Source organism: Semicossyphus pulcher, unplaced genomic scaffold (assembly GCF_022749685.1).
Source record: "Semicossyphus pulcher isolate SPU_LCO1_2020_fin unplaced genomic scaffold, fSemPul1.0.p SCAF_25, whole genome shotgun sequence".
Taxonomy (NCBI): Eukaryota; Metazoa; Chordata; class Actinopteri; order Labriformes; family Labridae; genus Semicossyphus; species Semicossyphus pulcher.
This window is the reverse complement of record NW_027211699.1, coordinates 7019643-7041013: the sequence shown is the minus strand read 5'-3', so window position 1 is coordinate 7041013 and position 21371 is coordinate 7019643. Positions and strand designations below refer to the sequence as shown.

Here is a 21371-nt window from a genome sequence, read left to right as displayed (position 1 = left end):
TACAGCGTGTGCATGCATTTACGACCACTCACAGTGGAGCGACTCGTAAACTCAGAAAGCTTTGAGATTCATCGATTCACAATATCTCCGCTTCAGTCTTACAGAAAAATTGCACCCTACATTGTGTGACTGTTCAGACCTGGTCGTTAACTGGTGGCAGAAAAGAGAGATGCCAATATTCTTGATCACGCTTGATAGGGCATTTTAGCTCTTCATATTTATATACAATAGTGCCTCTGCACTGTGATGCTGGAGCAGTGGTTGAAACAACTGTAAAATCAAAGGCCTGTGTAAGTATCAACATGTGTAAAAGAAGAGTGCACATCTTTAATCAAGGCTTGATCTACTGCTGTGTTTTGTGCAATGGAGTACATGTTGGATCTTGCTCATGTGCATTTGTACTGTTAGATTCTTGCAGGTGGAACAGCAGTCTGCCTCCTCTGTAATCGGAAACCAAACTCAATACAGCAGCTACATGTAACAACATTTTAGTGGCAGGTAAGATTGCTCTGTATGTGTGCTGTTCCATTATGCCAACTGCCAAATCAATTGAAATCTCATTTGCTGCACAACCTTGTTTGTGAAAAGCAGGTTCCACGTCACGCTGATAAGAATCTAAACTCTACCTGTATTTTTATCTCAGCTGTAGATTAAAGGGTGAAGTGAAAGTGAAGCAAGAGAGGGGCGGCCTCATCAAATCAGTATTTCACTTCAAGCCCACTGCTGTGTGCACATGAAGTTATGCGTCTCTGTTTGAAGATAGATGTGCACACTGATAACCAAGGGTGTAGAATTGGGTAGGGACGGTACCTAGCAATATCCAGACATTCCTGAATTGTCCCTACCAATAATTTTCTCCAAATTACACTTGTTGGACTTACAACCAACAAGGGGGCCTTTATATGAGACAGCCGTCACTCTGTATGTCACTGTAAACAAGGACTGCAGTCTACAGTTCAGACACTTTGCTAAACTGAAAATGATGCAGCTGGACATGTCTCATAATCAAATCACCAGCGTCACATCCGCGCCGTCCCTATGCACACACACTCTCTCCCTCTCTCTCCCTGGGTCAGTGCAGTTTGTTTAAAAATTCAATCTCGAAGACTTCAGTTTCGTTCTCTTTGGCACCTCTAATGGCAATAAACGGTAATTACGCAAGTCCACTTTGTCCACTGTTGGCTCTCTTTGTTACGGTTGTAACTCTTGATTTTCCTCGCTGACGGACGCTTTCCTTTTTAGACTGTTTGCCTTCATCTGAGCGTCCAATTTGTTTCTGTAGTCATCCATCTTTTCTTTGTTTGTTCAGCCATAGTAGATTACTGTTTACTCGCAACACTTGCAGAGAGCGGAAAAGCAGCCGCTTAGCTCCGCCTACCCTCTCTGGCAGACCAACCACTGCTGGCTGATGGAAAACGCGTCACTAACTGGGCGCCACAGACAGCCAGTCTGTAATACTGCAAATGCAAAGGCTTTCATCAGTGGGCCATAGGCTCAGTCACCGTTGAGTTACCTCATTCGGCGATAGATAGCGAATTAACAGACATTCAATTAAATGAAAATCTTCGAGATTATGACTTAAATATTATAATCAATAATATCAATTAATATTGCTGCCCTGATGTCTGTGGTTACAGCATGACATTTGAAACTGAGACACCTGATCATGAAAGCGTGTGGTATCAAAAGTTACAACGTGCCGCGAGACGTGTCACTTTGAGAAGAGAACAGAGAAAGAAACAGAGATCAGAGTTCAAAGACTTAAGTAATTTCTTCTTTTCAGCCTCAAGCAGTGATGAAACAATAAACACCTGATAGTAGTTTTTTGTTTGTGAATTCATAAATCCTTAACAAGGCAGGAAGAGTGCAGCTGTCATCCCCACCAATGTTACAATGGAAACTACTCCCTTGCTGATAACTTTGCTTTTACTTCTTTAAAAAAATAAACATTTCTTTGGTACTCATATTACACTTGGGAGGATCCCTAATAAGTCAACAAGCGCTGATTTCTATAATACAGGATAACAAGAATGAATAAAAGTTGTGAGTGTGCAGCTCCCTTTTCCTTTCCCGGATGTCTAACTGAACGCAAGATTCAGAATAAACATTATAAATGAAATGAAATTCACATTATCGAGTCAAAAAGGCCCCAAATACATGCTGATAAAATAATTTGTTGAATTTAAAGTGTCCCGACTGAGTGTTAAGAGGTAAATACACTTTTTGACAGAGCTGATTGTAGCAAACAAACACACACACAAACACACACAAATACCTGCAAAAGAAGTCCAGTGAGAGCAGCAGAGAGGAGCTGGACGCCTCTGGTGCCAAGCGGGTGCAAAGCACCGTCTTCAACTCCCAGAGGTCTGGGCCCGACCAAGCCAGAATCAGTGCTCAAACACACCACTGCTGATGCCAGGTCAACATCAAGGAGAGCCTGCAGCAACCTCAAGTGGCTGACTGGAAAGAGTGAGAGGGAAGGAGTAAAGGAGGACCGGTAAATGGCTGGAAAACTAGAGAGAGTTGCAAGCAATGTTGAGGGCAAGGTCACAGTACAAAACAGGTGCTTGGTTGAACAAGAAGCAGTGAGTGAGCACACAGAGAGGTGAGTGAATACAGTAAAAGCAGGTCGCAGAGGAAAGAGAGGCACAGATAAAAGGAAGACGAAAGGTTTAACTTTACAGAGGGCAATTTTGGAATTAATATACTGTATGTTACAAAAAGCTATGGCAAGATGTTTAAGATGTCAGTGCCAACTCTTAGAGAGTGTATGAGACAGTGACAGAGAGGGGGTGAAGGAGGTCAGCAATACTGAGGGTTCCCAAAGAAGTAATGGAGATAAATTGAGAGACACCGCCAAAACACAGTGTGATCCAAACTCAGAGCTGCCAGACATTTGAATTGCACTCATGCCATGCATACTGAGATTAGAGCTCTCTGAGGGAGAGAGGACTCAATTAGTGGCAGCAGAAGAGAGGGAGGAGAGACGGAGCAGAGATAGAAAGAGGGATGGATGTTTGGATGGAAAATGAAGGGTAGAATGGAAAGCATAAGGGAGATAAAAAAAAAAAGAGAGACAGAAAGACAGAGAGGATGGTCACTGAGTGAAGGAGTGAAGAGAGAAGGAGAGAAAGGCGGAAGAGGGAGGGAGCCGATACATCACAGCGATCCTGACAGGCCACTTATCCAGCTGACAGACAGAAACACGGGAGCAGCAGGGATGATCTGTCTCCGGATGGAGCAGCAGGATGTGGGCTACTTAATATAATGAAAGTGTGTGAAACGCATGCCCGAGGTTTGGTTACCTCCGCTGCGATAAAACATTGACAAACAGGCTGGAGTGCAACCAAACTCTATTTAACTATTCCAATCATGGGGTTAATGTACGCAGCTTCTGTCATAATTACAGTTGAGGTTTTACACACCCTTTAGTGTGTCTGTAAATGCACTGAAGAATGTTAAATGGAGCAGCACAAAATTCCAGAACTGGTGAAACTGAGAAGAGATTTAAGGATGGAAACATAAAGGCAAAAGACAAAATAAGAACACATTCATGTAAGAACATTATAGTGTTCCTGGTTTGCACACAGTTCGTTTAACCACAGCCCTTGCAATGCTGATGACTTGTTTGAGCATCTGTTCTCTGTAAGCGTGGAAGTCTTTAAATAATAATCATGATAATAAACTCTGATTTTGTTACCCAGCAATAGATCGTCTGTGTTCCTTTTCTGAACGAAGAGTCGCTGCACAGCTGTGTCCAGACTCCATCTGATGCTCTTATGGACCTTGAATAATGGAGAGGGGAGAGAGAGAACAAGGGAGAGAGGGACGGATCAGAGGAATAATATGATAAGAAACAAATATCTCATTGCAAGACGGAATATATTATCTGTGCACTTCAAGTAGCGAGCAGGGACAAACTGTTGTTTTATAGTCTACTGGAGTTTGTAACAAATGATAACCAATAGATATTTTGTATTCCACATCTGAATCTCGGCTCTTATTTCCTCTACATTCTGTGCCTTGCCCTTGACTGTGCATTACGTTCTGTCCTGAAGTTGTGATAAGAGCAAAGCATAGCTGAAGTGTGTACCTGAGTAGAGTTAAAGTGCTGCAAGGTAATGAGGGAGGACAGGAGTAGATGGCAGCAGCACAGCAGGGCTGAAAGAGGACAGGCTGATGGAAGGAGGGATGGAGCAGAGGAGGAGGCGGAGGAGAGGACCGTCTGCAGCTGGTCCATCAGTCCACTGTTGGAGAGTAGCGTGGAGACAGCTGGGGAGGAGAAAGCACTACTTTCCACTTTGATGGGATCTATGCCTGTCAGTGTGTGTGTGTGTGTGTGTGTGTGTGTGAACAGCAGTTGGGCTGGGTGACTACATGGTGAGGTGCTTTGGGCACCTACCCACAGTTACACACACACACACACCAAGAACTTGCTGTGGCACCTTTGAGAAATTTGGAACATTACAAAGCGATACACATGTTAAACTGCATCAGCAAAATGAACAGAATATAAAATGAAATCATTTGCATAACACAGGGGTTATATGCAGTGCACAGTCAGCACCAGATCAACTGTAAGTACTAGAAAAACCATGATGCAAATGTTATTTTAAGATATAATATCCTCATCGTTGCCTTGAGATAGAGGAAAGTCCTCCTCACCATCTGATTAAACACCATCCAGCTTGAGGCTGAAGTAACACTCATCAGTAAACTCACCACCGGTGATGAAGAGGCAGATGGTGAGTGTTGGTAGGCTGCAGCAGAAGCAGTGCATTAATGCTATGTGCACAGAACGCCTTGCTGCCTAATGGTGTCCCTGCTCTCTGGCCTCCAGCCTCACCTTTAAACTACAAACAAGCTCACTGCTGACCTCTGCTGAGTTCTCTGTCCTGTTTAGGTTTAGGCTTGTAATGAAGTTAAAAACAAATTATGTACCACAAAATTATGCCTTTAATAAGAGGAAATGTGACATGACTTGATCGCTCCAAATATTGGAGATCATGTATCACACCTGTTTAGGAACGGTTTCATTCCTGGAGCCACAGCCGCTCCTAATCAGTCCCCTAAATGCCCCTCATAACTGCCTACTCTGACCTTTATTATCGTATATTTGCACATGTTGGACCTTACTACCTTTGTTTCTAATGTGTCTTTAACTGCTGCTTATTACTTACTTTGTTTTATTGTTGCACTGATGGCGAGTTGCACATTCAATTTCGTTGTACCTGGTGCGATGACAATAAAGATATTCTATTCTATTCCTATTCAATCTGGGATCCCATCAGCCACAGTCTGACAACGATATAGCCTCTGGGGACACCGGTGCACATGCCGGGCGTGTAGCCAGCGGTAAGTGATAAACAACTTCCTTTTCTGCATTGTTTACAGAAAAGAACCTGTTTATTTTGTGATTTAATTTAACTAATAGGTCTTACCTTTGCCAAAATTTCAACAACATTATGCAGATCAGTAACAAGTCAAAATGAAGCTCTGTCAGGTTTGTCCTCGAGAGGGGAAGAAAACTACGTTTAAAATGCTCGTTTGTTGAATGGAGGTCAGATCGATCTGATGCATTTGAGGAAGTCGGGAAATCTGAACGCTGAACGGCTTTCAATCTCAAGTTAGATTTTAGATCTAGAAGGGATTGTTAGCGGTTAGCATGCAGACGTCTGTTTGTAGAGATTAATAAGAAGCTAAATCATCGTCAGATGACGCTGATGGAAGCCGGGATGTCAATACAGCACATTACGTTCCGCCTGCTTTTGCTCTTCACACAGCCTGCTCATACGTGATTGGTCAGTATTACTCGGACTACAAGCGTAGTTCAAACGGAAACGAGAACGATTGCCATCCCGGAAATCTTCGTCCCTGCCTACAGATTCAATGTTTCTATGTAGAATCTGTAAATAGAGCTGAATTCCTATTAAGTTCTACAGTGGGGTTTCTTCTGTTTTGGCTCATGGATTATAAATTTGCATTGGCTTCACAACATTCAAGAATGATGTTTCCTTTTAACAGAGATGTCTTATAAAACCTCAAGGAGACCTCATATGTAAAATTCTCTCTTGTTCTTTAATCTGTAAAAAGAAAACAACCTGTGTTCATCCTTGTTACATAATGTGTGTGTTTCTGACTATGTAAGATCTCTGAGCATGATCTACTCACCATGTTTCTACGTGGGTGTTTGTATGTTTGTTTTTGTACGTGTGGTTTTGTCTATGCATTACATATAGTTAGGTTTGGCAAGGTGACAACAAGACCCCGAGTGTTTGTCATACTTTTGGCCAAAGTGCGAGATACTCTCAGACTTGACGGCATAACTGTACGTGTAAAAGTGTCAACTAAGGCTCATTAAGCAAAGATGTACAGCAGGTGTCAGCTTGTGCTTATTATTTTCCTGTGTGTTTCTATACTACATGGTTGACTCATTCAAAAGAGGAAGAAGAAATAGAGAGAGAGAGAGAGGTGCATGGGGTGAAGAGGCAGAGTGTCAAAAGAAAGAGTAAAAAAACATGGTTGTAGAGAGAGAGAGACAGAAAGTGTCTAACCTCTGTCGGTGCAGTGCGCAGGGGACATAGTCAGGCAGCAGTACAGGTAGTTGAAGGCAGGAAGCAGGCTCCCTGTGTTGGCAGGCTCCAATCTCCCCGCTATATTACTCACTGAAAAGCACACATTAAAGTCTGATGGCTCACTTATCTAATATTTTATCCGCAGCACATTCAAAGGCGTTTGATAAACATTTCATTTAAGAGAGACACCGAGGCACCATGTGACAGATAAAATGTGTGCTTGTCATGTCATATCTCCCAACGGCCTGTAAAGACCGAAATAATCTGACCTGTCGATGAAAATGTCAGCGATGAAGGGCTGGAAAACATAACTACCAACACAGAATGACATCGCACTAATGAGGTAAAAAGACAGAAAGGAAGCTATAAATCACAGAGGGATGAGGGGTCTTGACATCGATGCGAAAAGAAAAGCAGATCCGACTGTAATCATGTTCTGCTCAGGGTTAATTTGCCAGACGGGTCTTGTGCATTTCTAAACAGCATTAAATGTATCAGCAGATCGGCAGCGAGCACTCCTCTCAGGGGGTTTTATTGACGATATTAAATTAAAGGTATTGTAATGCTGGGTATAAGTTACTGTTGTTTTGCAGGGAGGTGTCCAGCCGGTAACTAGCTAACAAGTCAGGAGGGAGGGAGGGAGAGAAGAGGGAGTTATTGTTATAAAGCTACTTTTAAGTGGGAGCTCTGCATTTTGGGAAGAAATAGGTGCATATTGAGTGAGCGAGAGCTAAAGCGGGGTACACACTTCTGACAATCGTGAGGAAAGTCCAGATTTTTTGATGGTTCTAAAGGTCATCTTGCCAGATCTTCCTGTGGTGTGAGGGATGTTAAGAGTGATTTTACTTCCCCCGATCTGCTCGGAAGGCCGTCATGGCCGCACCGATTTCAATATATTAAATATATTAAACATGTTCAATATTTAAAATCTGTTATCCTGTTGTGTGGATTGTCACATGGAACTAAACAATAGCCAATGGGGAAGCAAGCTGACTGAAGAAGGAAGCACAACAAAAGCAAACAGGGAGCATAAAGTAACATGTACAGCCCATGTTCACGCCGTCTCCACCACTTCATCCGCAGTTTGTTCTTTTTTCTTTGTGAATTTCCAGTAAAAAATCAAAAAACTATCACCGGCAATTCTTCCTGCCCGTCGTCGCCATGTTTGATTAATCTAGAGTCGCGTTTGACCTCGAGAGATTTAGTGAGATTTCCAGTTGTGAGAGTCAGACTCTGGTTGTTGGTGAATGAATCTGTTAGTGTGTGGTGTGCTGTACTGGCATAATTGTTGCTGACCACACACTATAGGAGCAAAACTGTTAAATCTATCGGTGTGTTCGAAACCGCATACTGTCATACTAATCATACTAACCGTGGCGTAAAATTGAGTATGTCATGCGTTCCCATCTCATAGTATGCCATTTTGTGTATGCGAGAAATGCCCGGATGTATACTAGATCGACCCGGATATTTGAGTATGAGACGGGAGCTCACTGGTTGTACTCAACCGTCCCAAAATGCATTGCGGCTATTCAGCTTCTACTATGGCGGAGATGAACCGGAGATCAGACCGGACATACGTAAACAATTAAGTCACGGGATACGGAAAAGACGGCTCTGAGTATGAAGCCACCGGCATCCTAATAGTCAGGTTAGTAGGCAGTATGCAGTACATACTGTTTGAGTATGCAGTAGGCAGTACGTTAGTATGCGGTTTCGGACACAGCAACTGATTATATATCGTCATGTGTGTCGTCTCTCACATTTTCAACATTTGTTAATATTTGAAAACTCTTTTAGTGTGGGCCAGGCATTAGCGAGAAAAGATGTTAGCCAACCTGGTTGTTGTTTTTCAGGGGACATCTCAACCTCAGGTTAGCTGTTGCTGCGACAAGGAACTAAATCTGGGCTCTGTTGAGCGAGCAACGCACGTCACCTCTTCCTTGATCTTCCTCCATCTGTCTAGCTACCCCGCAACGTGACAATATGTTGAATAGACAGGCACATGTGAAGCATGCGTGTACGTGTGGCAATGTGTGTGTGTGCCCTTGTTAGTCTGCCTGTAATGTCGCAAGCATTTTGTGGCTCTGGCTCTAATGTAGGGCGTTTGTTTGACTAAGAAGACCAATGTAAACAATGTATAGGAACTGCGTGTGTGTATGTATTTAAATAGATCATGTCTGTGGGGAGTAGACCCTTGACCTCACCATGGTAGAGCAGCTTGAAGTGCACTCCGTCCATCTTACTGTAGGAGGACGATGAAGGTGGGTCACTGGCCTGCATCACACAAAGCAGCTTCAGCACCAGAGGGAGTGAGTTCACTGCTAAACAAAGAGACACAGAGTGAAAGGGCTTTGAGGGAGGCTGAAGAGAGTGAGTGAAAGTAGTTTCCTCCACCAAAGTCAAACACAGGTTAACTCTGTGCCAGATTCCTTTTCTAAGAGATCTTACCCAGTTGACCCAAGTTATATAGTGCATGAGCAGGCGTTCAGGGCAAAGAGCGGGGATGAAATTGGCACAATTATCCATATTGCGATGACTTTGAAGCTGTTATTTAAAGATTGAATAGTTAAATTATGTTGCTTAAAACATGTGAGAGTATCTTGCAGTAAATTGTAGACTTTATGAAGTTCTGGTTTACCAACAAGGAGATGGCTTGAGCACACCGATATCACGAAAAGGAGACAATATCAAGGAAAAGGTAGCACATCTTGCTCACTAAATATTATAGATTATCATGCACACATACATTATTCAGGGTTGCCAGTGAAAGAAAAACAGAGAGAGGAGGGATGGAGTGTGAAAAGGGAGATGAGGTAGAAGAAGACAAAGAGCAGGAGACCTGTGAAAAAAAAGAGTCTGCAGAAGGATCAGGCAGAACAGTCTTCAACATACTTCTATCAACCCCTGTAGTGCATAGCATTAAAAGTCTCCCCTTAGGATGCAGCCGCATTACAGGCTAATATAAAGTATATATTAATGCAAATTACTGTGGGCTGAATTGGAAACCGTGCACGGATTACCGTCTGTAATCCCCACAGGACCCAGGATGAGCATAAAGCAGGCGAAGGCTAACCACAGCAACAGTTCCCGAATCCCCTGCTGGTGCACTGGTGTCGTGCCCGTCAGCTGTGCTCATTGACCTCGTCAAGTTTACAGACATAACAACACCATCTGGTAGACACCTCTACCAAAAGCACATTACAGCACCAGATCAGCAGGCATGTGATGCACAATATTTGAATCAAAATGTGTAAATTGAGCATTTAAGACTGGAAACTTCAAGGTGTTTCTTATTCCAACAAGAATTTATAGCATCTTCATGTACAGTTTTTACCATGATCTTCATCTCCTTTGAAGTTGTGTTTAATTACAGGAATTAACATCAAGACATGACAGCACTGTTATTGTTCTACTAAACTGCTTAAACTCTTAGAATATGAGGAAACTATAATTAGCTCTCATCTTCTGTAGCAGATAATTAACAGGCAGCAAAGATGTGTTTTTTCTGATGTATACTATCTCTTCTATGACATCATCAAACAAATGCTGTACATTATGAAGTAAACACAACAGGTTGCAGTGGAAGTAAATGTTTGATTTAACCTGAGTTACCTCAAAAGACTTCTTCTTGTCTATTCCTACTTTTTACCATCCGAATACTGAATTTCTGCAACCTTGTGCACACTGCTACAACTGTCTGTTGAAACAAATGACAAAACGCTCCATTCAGGAGAGTCATCTAGATAAACAAGTATCTCACTTCCCACCGTCTGCATTAAGGATGCCGGGGGGGATTCGTTTTAACAGAGGATTAATGGTTCCTTCCTTCCAGCATTAATCAGAAGCAAAAGTGCTCTACCAACTCTTTGCCATTTCAATTCAATTTAAACACAACCAGGTTTTTGTCCTGTGTTTACTCTGCAGTTTAAACCAAGGTTGCCTTGCAAAGCAAATCATTTACGGAAGCCCTATGCGGACATACATACATTTTATTTACTTAATTTTCCCCTGATAACGAGTAATTTCCAGATGTTTTCTTGAGATCTTGACTTATTTATCTTGTTATCTCAAGATAACAACGCTTCACCACCCTAACGTCACATGATCATAACTCGTATCCTCAGAGTTGCACAAAACAAACAATAAACAAACAAAAACAATAGAAATAGGCTTAGTGTGGGCAATGGCGGTATGGCAATATCAGTGACCAGCCTGTTGTTTTGTTTTCTAGATGGCCAGAAAATTATCCCGTTATCACAAGAAAACCACTTTTGTTTTCTCCAAATAATGAGGAAAAGTTCTCGATAAAAAGAAATTATTCGTTATCATGGGAAAATATAATGTATGGATGCATGTCCACTTTGGGCTTCCGTAATAAAGCATTATTATATGGAAGTATGTTGGATTATGCTGTGTCTGTTTTATCTTACTTGATGAACAACTGTCCTTTGGCTCAATTATAAGGGCCTGTGTCCACTAACTACTAACTACTATTTACTACTGCATAACACCAATGCAGTTCAGCGTTTTCAACGCTCTCGGATGAAAATAGTTCAACTTTTGGAACACCGCAGCGCTCTTCAAAGTCACTTCTCCCTCACCGATCAATCAAAATAACTTAGGGGCGGGACTTAAGACATCAACTTTTTCAACTACAATGGTGGAGGAGAAGCTAATCCTTTTATTTTTTTCAAGGGTACAATTTCCAGGTGTAGAGCTGCTGCTAATGCCAGGACACGATTCCTTTCCATTGTTTTTATGTTTTCTTGGTAAAATCTCCTTTCACAAAACGGACTTAACGGTTACAACTACTACAGCAGGGTGCCTCCAGGCAACTTTCTTAACCTAGCAACAGTAAGCGCTGGTGAGAAGCGCTCTAAAATTGAGGTTGTGTGCGCTGCCAGCGCAAAAAAATAACGCACTGCATTTAAGAAGCTATTAAAGCCGACAAAAAGAAAATGCTGCCAGCGGGAATGGCCAACAAAAAAAATCTTATCAAAATTCCCTGACAAACATTTCAACACATAAATTACAAACGTCAACCTTCTTGCATGAATACTTTGTATTTCAATGAAAAAAATGTGGCTAGTTTCAGTAGCAATTTCTAATCCTGCTGTCACTCGTATATTTTTTCTTGCCACAATTTTTCTGCTTGTTGGTAGAAAATAAACGCAAGTGGTACTGCCACTGTCATCAGTCTCTTCTTTTCATCTGCCAGCTATTTGCTTGGTACACACAGCCAGGGCAGGGGTTATAATCAAGTAGCAAAAACTGGCACTGAATGCTTTTCAGCCATTTTCTTCAGGGAAACGGAGAAAATTAAAGCTTGTAGAATGAGTATTTCTAATTTCCAGTTAACTTGGGAGTTGAGGTGTAAATTGACTTCTTGTGAGGTCTCATCAGTTTGATGTTGTGCAGCGTGTGAGGTTCACTATGCAGAGGAAATTCTTTAGAAAAACGTTTAACCAGAAACTGTTTTATTTACCAAAAATAACTTTTAAGTAAATATGAAGAAAGACATCAAAGACCAAGCAGCCCAGGTGAGGCCGCTGCTGTCTGCAGTTTAAAAAGCTGAGATATAATTAAGTAACTTCAGTTTTTGCTGTGTGGGGTGATAAGAAGACCACCGTGGTGCATTTATTTAATTAAATCTCACAGTGTTAGGCTGCGTTCCAGACAACTGGGAAAGTTTTTCTGACCTCTTCTGACATCACACAGCAATGGCCGCACCCATGGAGAGGCACATCATTAATGGTAAACTATCAACTGAAAAGCAACTGAAATAACTACTATCATAAAGTCAACACATGCTCTGCATGAAACTGTTTATAAGAAATGTTGCTAATGTGATAAGGTAGCTGGTTACTTTAAATAATCTCTGAAAGATAGAAAAATCACTTTGTCACAGTCGGCCATGTTTTTTATTCCCGTTTGGCGTCATGCACCTGGAACGCTCTGAGGTTGGAAGTCTGAAATTTCTACTGGGGAGTTCTTGAGTTCCCAGTTGTCTGGAAAGCAGCATTAGAGCCTACTGTGACATTGGGTAAACTCAGGGAAGTAAACAGCAACATTTACCTCAATCCACTGACTATACTTAACTGTATCTGTGTTTTACTGAGACAAAAGCTGCTCTGAAACTGAATCTTGATACATGATTGTGAATTTTGAATGCTGTAGTAAATCTGTATTACAATCATTGATATTCTTTTTTGTCAGGACTTTCAAGAACAATTAAAGCAGTGGATTCTGAAACCACTAAGGGAAGAAGTTAACAAGGTATTAGAGAGCATCCTCTGTCTAAATGTGTCCTTGGTGTCTGACTAAGCAGAGCGGTTTAATGAAACTTCTCTGCTCTGTCATTGGGTAGAATAAGGACAGTTAAAGCACAGCAGAGGCCAATTAGCGTTCGTAGACAGTACAGGGTTCATTACCAAAGAAAACAAAAGAATTACCTGAATCACCTGACAGGTGTAGAGAATAATATTGATTATCTTGTTACAATGGCACAATGTCAGTGGATTTGTTAGGCAGCAAGTGAACATTTTGTGCTCAAAGATGATGCGTCGGAAGCAGGAAAAATGGGAAAGCGTAAGGATGTGAGCGACTTTGACAAGGGGCCAAATTGTGACGGCTAGATGACTGGGTCAGAGCATCTCGCTTACCTGAGGAAGACATGGCACCAGGATGCACTAAGGGAGGAAGGCAAGCCGGGGGAGGCGGCATGATGCTCTGGGCAACGTTTTGCTGGGAATCCTTTGGACTCATGTGGATGTTACTCTGACATGTACCACCTACCTAAACATTGTTGCAGCCCAAGAACACCCCTTCATAGAAACATGTTCCCTAATAGCAGTGGTCTCTTTCAGCCCTGCCACACCGGCAGAAATGGTTCAGGACTGACTACGACTTCAAGGTGTTGACTTGGCCTCCAAATTCCCCAGATCTCAATCCAATCGAGCATCTGTGGGATGTGCTGGACAAACAAGTCTGATCCATTGAGGCCCCACCTCACAACTTACAGGACTTAAAGGATCTGCTGCTAACGGCTTGGGGCAAGATACCTCAGCACACCTGTAAAGGTCTAGTGGAGTCCATGCCTCGACAGGTCAGGGCTGTTTTGGTGGCACAAGGGGGGCCTGCACAATAGTAGGCAGGTGGTCATAATGTTATGGCTGATCGGTGTATGTGTGTGCATTGGTTGTGTTGTATTTGATCCTTCATAGACAATCAGCTCCAACAAAAATACATATTCAAAATCCCCTGATTGAGGCACATTAATATTAAATGAAAGAATCTATTACTGCTTCATCAATGCGCTGCAGCTGCTTCAAGCTGTCATTAAGGATTCATGCTGTGTGATTTATCAACACATTTCCTCGCAAACGCTGGTGGAAAGTGTAAATAAAAACTGCTTGTACAATTTTCATGTTGGACTGCTTTGAAATTAAAAAAATTCTTCATCATATTTTCTAAAAGTTTCCATTGCAAGACACTTGACACACAGGAGCTTTCAACAGAAATATGTGCCAGAAAATAGTTTCTCTTGGGGATGCTACAGGTATTTCTTTAATACGTGTATTATTATATAAAGCTTCTTTCTGTGAGTTTATGTCTCTTACCCTGGTCACCGTGTCCCTGTTCAAGCCCATGGCCCATGTTCTCCACACTAAGCCTCTGTAACGCCTGGAGCAGTGCTGGCCTTAGACTGCTACGCAACTTGGCCTCGTACTCTCTTTGACCACCCACAAAAGCTTCCAACACTCCCAGGGCTCGTCCAGCCAGCGGGGCCTCTCTGGTGCAAACCATGTCCTGTTGTCGTACAGACAGACACACACAAGCTGTAAGAGTGATCGGTTTACAACATCTTTTTGTACCAGCATTGAATATAGGTCAAAATCCTATGACTGTCAGCCTCAACAAATATTCTATATGGATGTCAAACAATGCAGAACATCAGTCTGCAATAAAAACTGTCCATGCTTTAATGAGGCCAATTTCTTTCATCCAAACTCCTGTTTGGGGTCTCAGGTTCTCACCAGGAGGGTCAGAATCACAGCTGGGTACTTCTCACTAAGAGTCAGTATCTCCATAATTTCTCTGTCTGGCTCGAGATCCTGTCTCTCATCTGCTTGGCTCTCCGTCTTCTCTCCCTTCTCCCGTGTGTCTGCCTGAAAAAAGTGATGAAATAAAATCACCTTTTCATCAATTCTGAATCTAACTTCTGAGAGGTCAAAGAGAATTTTATAAATACACTTTAATGCACTGTGACAGCTACTCTGTTGGAGTGAAACAAGTCAAGCGAGTTCAATCAAATCAGTGGAGTTATTCATTGATGAATACACGTGAGTCTGAGATAGAAGTGAAACAACTTCCCCCTCACCATGGTTTGCTGTGCATCTGAAGGTTGTGATTGCTTGGTCAACCAAAGTTCTAAGACCAGAGGTCCATGTTTCTCTGCGAGCTCTGGATAGCGACAGATGAAGTGGAGGAGTGCAGGATGGTGGATGTAGGGGGAAGAGAAGCTTTGGCAGGAGGAGAGAGCCTTGCTAATGCAGTTTAAAGAAGCCTTGAGTAGGTTGGAAAGGAAAGATAAAAAAAAGACATTTACTTACTTTGAGATGAGAAGTTAGCAACAGTCAGCAGTGTTGGAAATTACTTTCTTCACAACCCAAATGTGAATCTACTTTTAAATCTCACTTAGGTAGAGCGCTCAGTCAAAACAGGAAGTGATCTACTTCTTATTTATCTCATAGTCAAAACAAAGCATACTGTTGCCTTAAGAGCTTTCAGAGAAGCTGAAGCTCCATAATGTTCATCAAACTAAAGAGAGGTACCTGTTCTGGGATGTTAGATGATCTGTGTAGGTTTAGAAAAGAGCTTGAGCTATAATTAAAATCCTTTGCTGCTGAATCATTTATGGCAGAATATAGATGTTTCATCAAAAGATGAATATGGGCTGTCAAGCTTTGATTCTAAGAATTGCGTGGCCTTCACATTAATGGTTTGCATATTAAACTGCACAGAAGGCTTGTTCCAGAACATGCTGTCCTCCGCCTCTAAGCACAGGAAAAACATCACGTTGAACAACTGAATCTTTTCTTCCATCTCCATCCAAGAACTCTTAACACCTTGATGTTGCATTGCTTCAAGAGTAAAGATGTTTCAGTAATTATTATAACACACTTTCTGCACTGTTAGGTTGACTCACAGAAAATAAAATGAAAAAGATTATTTAGGACTGATGCAGAATATATGCATCTGCTGCAAAAAATATTTTAGTTATCACTGGAAATAAAATAATAGACAATAAAAGGTAAAACAAAAAAACGAATGATCATAGAGGTTCATAAAACACACTTTCCTTAAGCTCTACCTTAATGCTGATGCTGTATATCTACTGTATTTCTTTTGTTCCAGAGTGTGTTTTAAACTCAGTGAACTGATCAGTTACCCGATCAAGGTTGGGGCTCTTGTCCTGTGTCACTGCCAGCAGGTAGAGGGCAGACCGGAGCACCAGGAGAGGCAGGGCACAGCCCTGCTCCTGCACCGAATGAAGCAGCCACACCACACTGGAGAACACCGTCTGGTCTGGCAGGAGCCTAAATCCAACACCCACACCCACACATAATTAATAATGACATTAACTCACAGTATTACACGTACTAATAGATGTGGCCAAACATTTGCATTTCAGCATATACAAATACAAGACACACATATCGTTGAATGTCAAACACACCTCAGCAGACACGCTCAGTGTGAGGGACATAAAGAAGGCAAACACACAAAGTGCTCCCCAGGCATGGTGATGTCACAATCTTGCAAAAATACACACATATGTAAAGACAGCCTTTGAGAATGTATACAATATATGAACACGCACACATACTCACTATCCCTGAGTACACATACCCTACACACACTCAGCCCCCCAACGCTATGTAAATCTTTGGCCACAGCTTCCATTAATCTTGATGAGACCACAGTGGCAGCGAGCGGCTTTCATCCCCTTCCCTGGAGGATATGCATAGCCGAGGTTCCACAGAAGGACAGATTAAAGTTTCCAAAGAAGCCAATGTATCTCTGAGGTCGTAAAATATGTACTTAAGAACACCCTCGATGAGCCGCAGTGCTGCAGCGGGAGCAGGTACAAAAACAGCTGGTTTCCAGGTTATATATTGATAACACTTTTATACGCTGTGATATGACCCCAGATATCATCTAGGATTGTTTTATTCCTGCTGCTCAAATATAGTCTTTTGTGCACACAAGGGATTCATTAGAGAAGAGTGATGCTTTCTGACGTAAGACTCTCAAGCTATTATAAACAACATCAAGCGTCTCTGTTTGCTTATTTTATCCACATGAGTAAACTCAAGGTTACTTTCAACCATTTCTTGAAATAGTCATACTAATTTCTAAGGTTGTTACACTTTATTCTGTCAACACTGTCAAGCAATACTTAAACGCCCACACACAGACAAAACTGGAGCGCAAAGTAGTGGTGCAGCTGGTTGGCTCTCAACTCTTATACCCCTTCCCCACCAAATTTAGCGTGTTGACGCAGGTTTTTCAGACAGGGGAAGACCTGTGTATAGATGCAGATTGTCTCTCTGTTCCCATTGCCAGTGAAGTATACTCTCATCAATGCCGATCGGAGCAGAGGCGATAATTACCCGGGTGTACTGTTTTTTGACCAGTGGGAAAGCGGTTACATTGACTCCCTTAAAGGGATAGTTTGGTTTGTTTGAAGTGGGGTTGTATATGATACCTACCAATAGTAAGTGTACTACATACAGTGGATGCCGGTCAGCCCCGGTGTTCAGATACTGGCTGGAGTGCAGGCATGGAAGCTAGCATATATGCCGCTGCAGAGGGTGAATTCCACAAGTAATGTATCCACTTATAAGGACGTCTCACCAACAAAGTGGTATCAACTGTATTATAATCAATCTGTTTGTGTCAGCAGTTTGTAGAAGAGAGAACTAACAAAAGGAAATATAATATTATGGAAACGACAAAGTGCCGTTCAAGGACGGGACTCGAGGACATTGTTTTCCTTCATGCCATGAAGTGTTTTATACTGCTGGGTAACAATGGTGTTAGGTAGCGGTTGCTAGCTCCGCTAATGTAAACATCCACACCTCAGGTGCAACACTGAGACAGCTGTATGCCTGCACCGATCATTTTTCTGAAGAGGATTACACAAAACTAACACCGAATGATCCAGCTGGACTCTTGCTTGCTAAGTATCTCATACAACCCCACTTCAAACAAACTGAACTATCCCTTTAACACAAGTAATACAGAGCTCTCAAATACTACTCAGCAGCCACCAGGGGAATTCCTGTCCTGCTAAAAGACAATTTGTGCAGTGTAAATGGATGCTGCTATGGGAGAACAAAGTTTGCACCTCTCTGTGTATTCTCTCTGCAGCACTGCTACACACAAGTGCTCAGAATTTATATCAGAGAAAAGCTTTTTACTGATTTGGAAATTTTTAGTGGTTAATTATGTTTCAATTCAATAACAATATTGTCCCTTTTCAGAAGGCAAAATGTTTGCATATACGAAAGGCCAACCTGCGCTTACAAAGCTTTGATATATTGCAACATAACTACTCCTAAAAGCTTTAGTGCAGGTTTGAAATGTGAGTGGAATTAATGAAGGTTTGATACTACTCTTTGTAGTGCAGTGGCTTGTCATTACTGTGTGTGTGCACACTATTACCTGTCTCCTTGCTGCAGGGCAAGGTGCAGCATTATCAGCTGACAGTACTGAGAGGCCCTTGGTCCTTTGTATTCACACACCTGGAGCCCTGGGGCCCCACGTAGTAGAGAAGGCCAGTCTGACAGGTGATAACACAGAGAGGGAAGGTTGTACAGCAGAAGATTCTCCACCTCCTCAAAATCTGGGGGTTGGACCGGGAAAAAAAAAGAGAAACAGCGAGGAAAAGGGTTTCATAAAATATGCTAGCAACAAGATCAAATAGTCTTAGAGAGAGGGTGAGAGAGAGCGAGATAAGAGAAGAAAGAGGAAGGATAGGGAGGAGGGGAGATGGATGGATAAAATGTGTTTACAACTAAAGCCAAGCTGAAGCTGAAGTTTCTGTAAAAAAACATCTATGGGTGAAAAATTGCAGGGTTAAACTACTTTCACACTTTTCCTTTTATCTATGTTTATCCAAACTTAATGCTGATATCCATCATTTACCAAGCCGGTGGTGTGATGGATGCTTAAATTTATTTTTTATAACTTACTTTATTATGAAATATGGCAATGTTACATAGCATTTTTGAATAAAGAATAGGAAGATGAGATTTAAAAAAAAGACTGTGGAATGATGGACGCATGAAGGTAACAGCAAGAGGGAAAGTGAAGTGTAAGGGAAAAATGGATGAAGAGGAAACCCAGTGTGAGATGGTGCTAAAGGGGGATCAATCGCTTCAAAGATGGAAGACTAAAAGTCTGGGACAGCGGGTAAAAGAAAAAGATAAATGTAAATAAAAAAATAATGCATAAAGTGCTAAGAGAGGAAAGACAGAGAAGGGGAAATGGGAGGGGAGATGTGAAGCACAGCAGGGAATTCAACATTTTTTTCAAAACAGTTGAAAGAGTGGGACTATATGCACCGTGACGATGCCTCCGTTTCTGGGTTGTCTTTAGGGAAATGCAGAGAGTGAGCAGAAGAGGGAAGGGGAAAGCGTGTGTGGAAGAAGAAAATGAGATGCAGCTTATAAAACACTGAAGGAGAACAATACAGTAAGAAAAGGGGAAGGGAAAAGAGAGCCACTGAGACATGGCACTGAATGAAAAAAATAGCTCTCTGCAGTGCAGTCTCTTGCCTTTTCTGGAGAAAAGAGGTTACTTTAACCTTTAATGGTGGAGTGAGGGAGGAAACGCCGCCATACAGTATGCAGTGTATGAGGGAAAGGCAGGAAAGCAGGGGCCGGGCAGAGAGAGAATGACAAAGAAGGCACAAGGGGATGGCAGACAGGGATAGGGGTCACTGACGCATGACTGCACAGAAGCTTTAATCAGCCAGAGAGGAAAACAAAGCAAAGAAGGAGTTTCAGAAATACAGAAAGGGAACCAAAGGGAGGGGTAGCCAACTTGTAGAAGGCTGCATACCCATGGCATGACAGAGAGCATTGTGGTCCGGAGGGGCCACTGTGCAGACAGATCAACAAATAAATTATCTTGTTTAGATGTGAAATGAGAAGAAGGGCACCGATGCAGCCGGAGAAGAGAAGTCTCAAAGGGAAGAGAGGGGAACAAAGTAGAAGACGGACAGATGATGAAGATGAGAAGGCAAACAACAGACGGGAGAAAGACGGCAAACAGACCTCGTGGCAGGTTTCAGTGACACGCCGCCTCCTGCTCAGGTTTTGATCAGAAGAAACAATAGATGAAAGATTATAAAATATTCACACGGCTGTTATTACGATATCAAGACACCAGCTATATAAGTACATACTATCCCACCTAAACAAGTCACAGTTAACATCACAGAGTATTATTATCATGACTTAAACATATAACATGATAGTGAAGAGGAAAGGCTGAAAATGACACAGACACAGGTAATGACTACAAGATGTTGACAGACCGAATAAAGACAGAAGTCTAGCTCTACAGCGCTCATTATTCACAGCCACAAACTCACTTGCTTGCACAACTCAAACATCTCATTACCTCAAAGAAATATTTACTCAACTCTAGTCTCACTGCCACAGCGTGTCTCCTGGGAACAACTGCAGTTTCCAGTAAAATAAATTTGTACTTTTATACGCAGCTTTACCAGTTCCCCTTTAACTAGAAATGTTACCTGTGTTCTGTTAAATGTTAGTGTTGTCACAATGTGCACTGGCATTCAAGGCTTTAAATCAGCAAAGAAACGCTTCTGTTTTATGAAGTTATTATAACATAAGTTCAGGAACAGGACACGCCTCCCTCACTAACTCCATCACCTGTGTCTCGTTAGCTGTCACACCTCTGCCACCCTAATGCAATTACCTGTGCGTACACATATAACCCCTTCTCTCCTGTCTGTCTCAGTTCTCAAAACCTTCCCCCCTAAACCTCACTCCTCTCCTCTCTCCCATCTCAACACAGGAACCACTGGGGAGATGGGGATGCTGAAACAGAAAGCGCGCCCAGACGTGCCCCCACCCTGAGTCTCAACCCCCAGGTTCCTGACGGCTCCAGCTGACTTGACCTCTTTCAACCCCCTCTCATCCCACCCAACCTCATACCTTTAGCATATTTCAAATAAACTACTTTTATACCGCAACAATGGCGTGGTCTTGTTAGTGAACTTCTTCACAGTTCAGTTGAAGGCTGTTTAAGTTAACAAACCCAGGGTTAACTTAAAGAAAACAGATGTCTCTATTGGGAATGAGAATGTTGTTTGATGTTTAAATTCAACATAAAGAGAAAAGAGAGAGAGAGTGAGCATGAGCCGACAAGGCAGAGAGAAAAACTGAAATCCATCCATCCATTATCTATACCGCTTATCCTGTTCAAGGTCGCGGGGGGGCCGGAGCCTATCCCAGCAGGGCGAGAGGCAGGGTACATCCTGGACTGATCACCAGTCAATCACAGGGCTGACACACTGAGACACACAACCTTGCACGCTCACATTCACACCTACGGGCAATTTAAGAGTCACCAATTAACGAGCATGTCTTCGGACTGTGGGAAGAAGGTGGAGTACCCGGACGGAAGCCACGCATGCACGAGGACACCATGCAAACTCCACACAGAAAGGCCCACCAGGGTTCGAACTACAAA

The 21371-nt window shown here is 42.3% G+C and overlaps 1 protein-coding gene across 1 annotated transcript in view; it reads right to left on the bottom strand.

The window, feature by feature from the left end:
- LOC138603963 (meiosis inhibitor protein 1) overlaps positions 1-21371 on the bottom strand; it is a 57417-nt gene that overhangs the window by 12299 nt on the left and 23747 nt on the right. The window contains 10 exon segments of the mRNA XM_069675743.1: positions 2276-2460; positions 3701-3785; positions 4094-4272; positions 6555-6665; positions 8783-8899; positions 14198-14387; positions 14615-14746; positions 14959-15144; positions 16030-16177; positions 18309-18489. Of these exon segments, the coding sequence (XP_069531844.1) occupies positions 2276-2460; positions 3701-3785; positions 4094-4272; positions 6555-6665; positions 8783-8899; positions 14198-14387; positions 14615-14746; positions 14959-15144; positions 16030-16177; positions 18309-18489 (1514 nt within the window).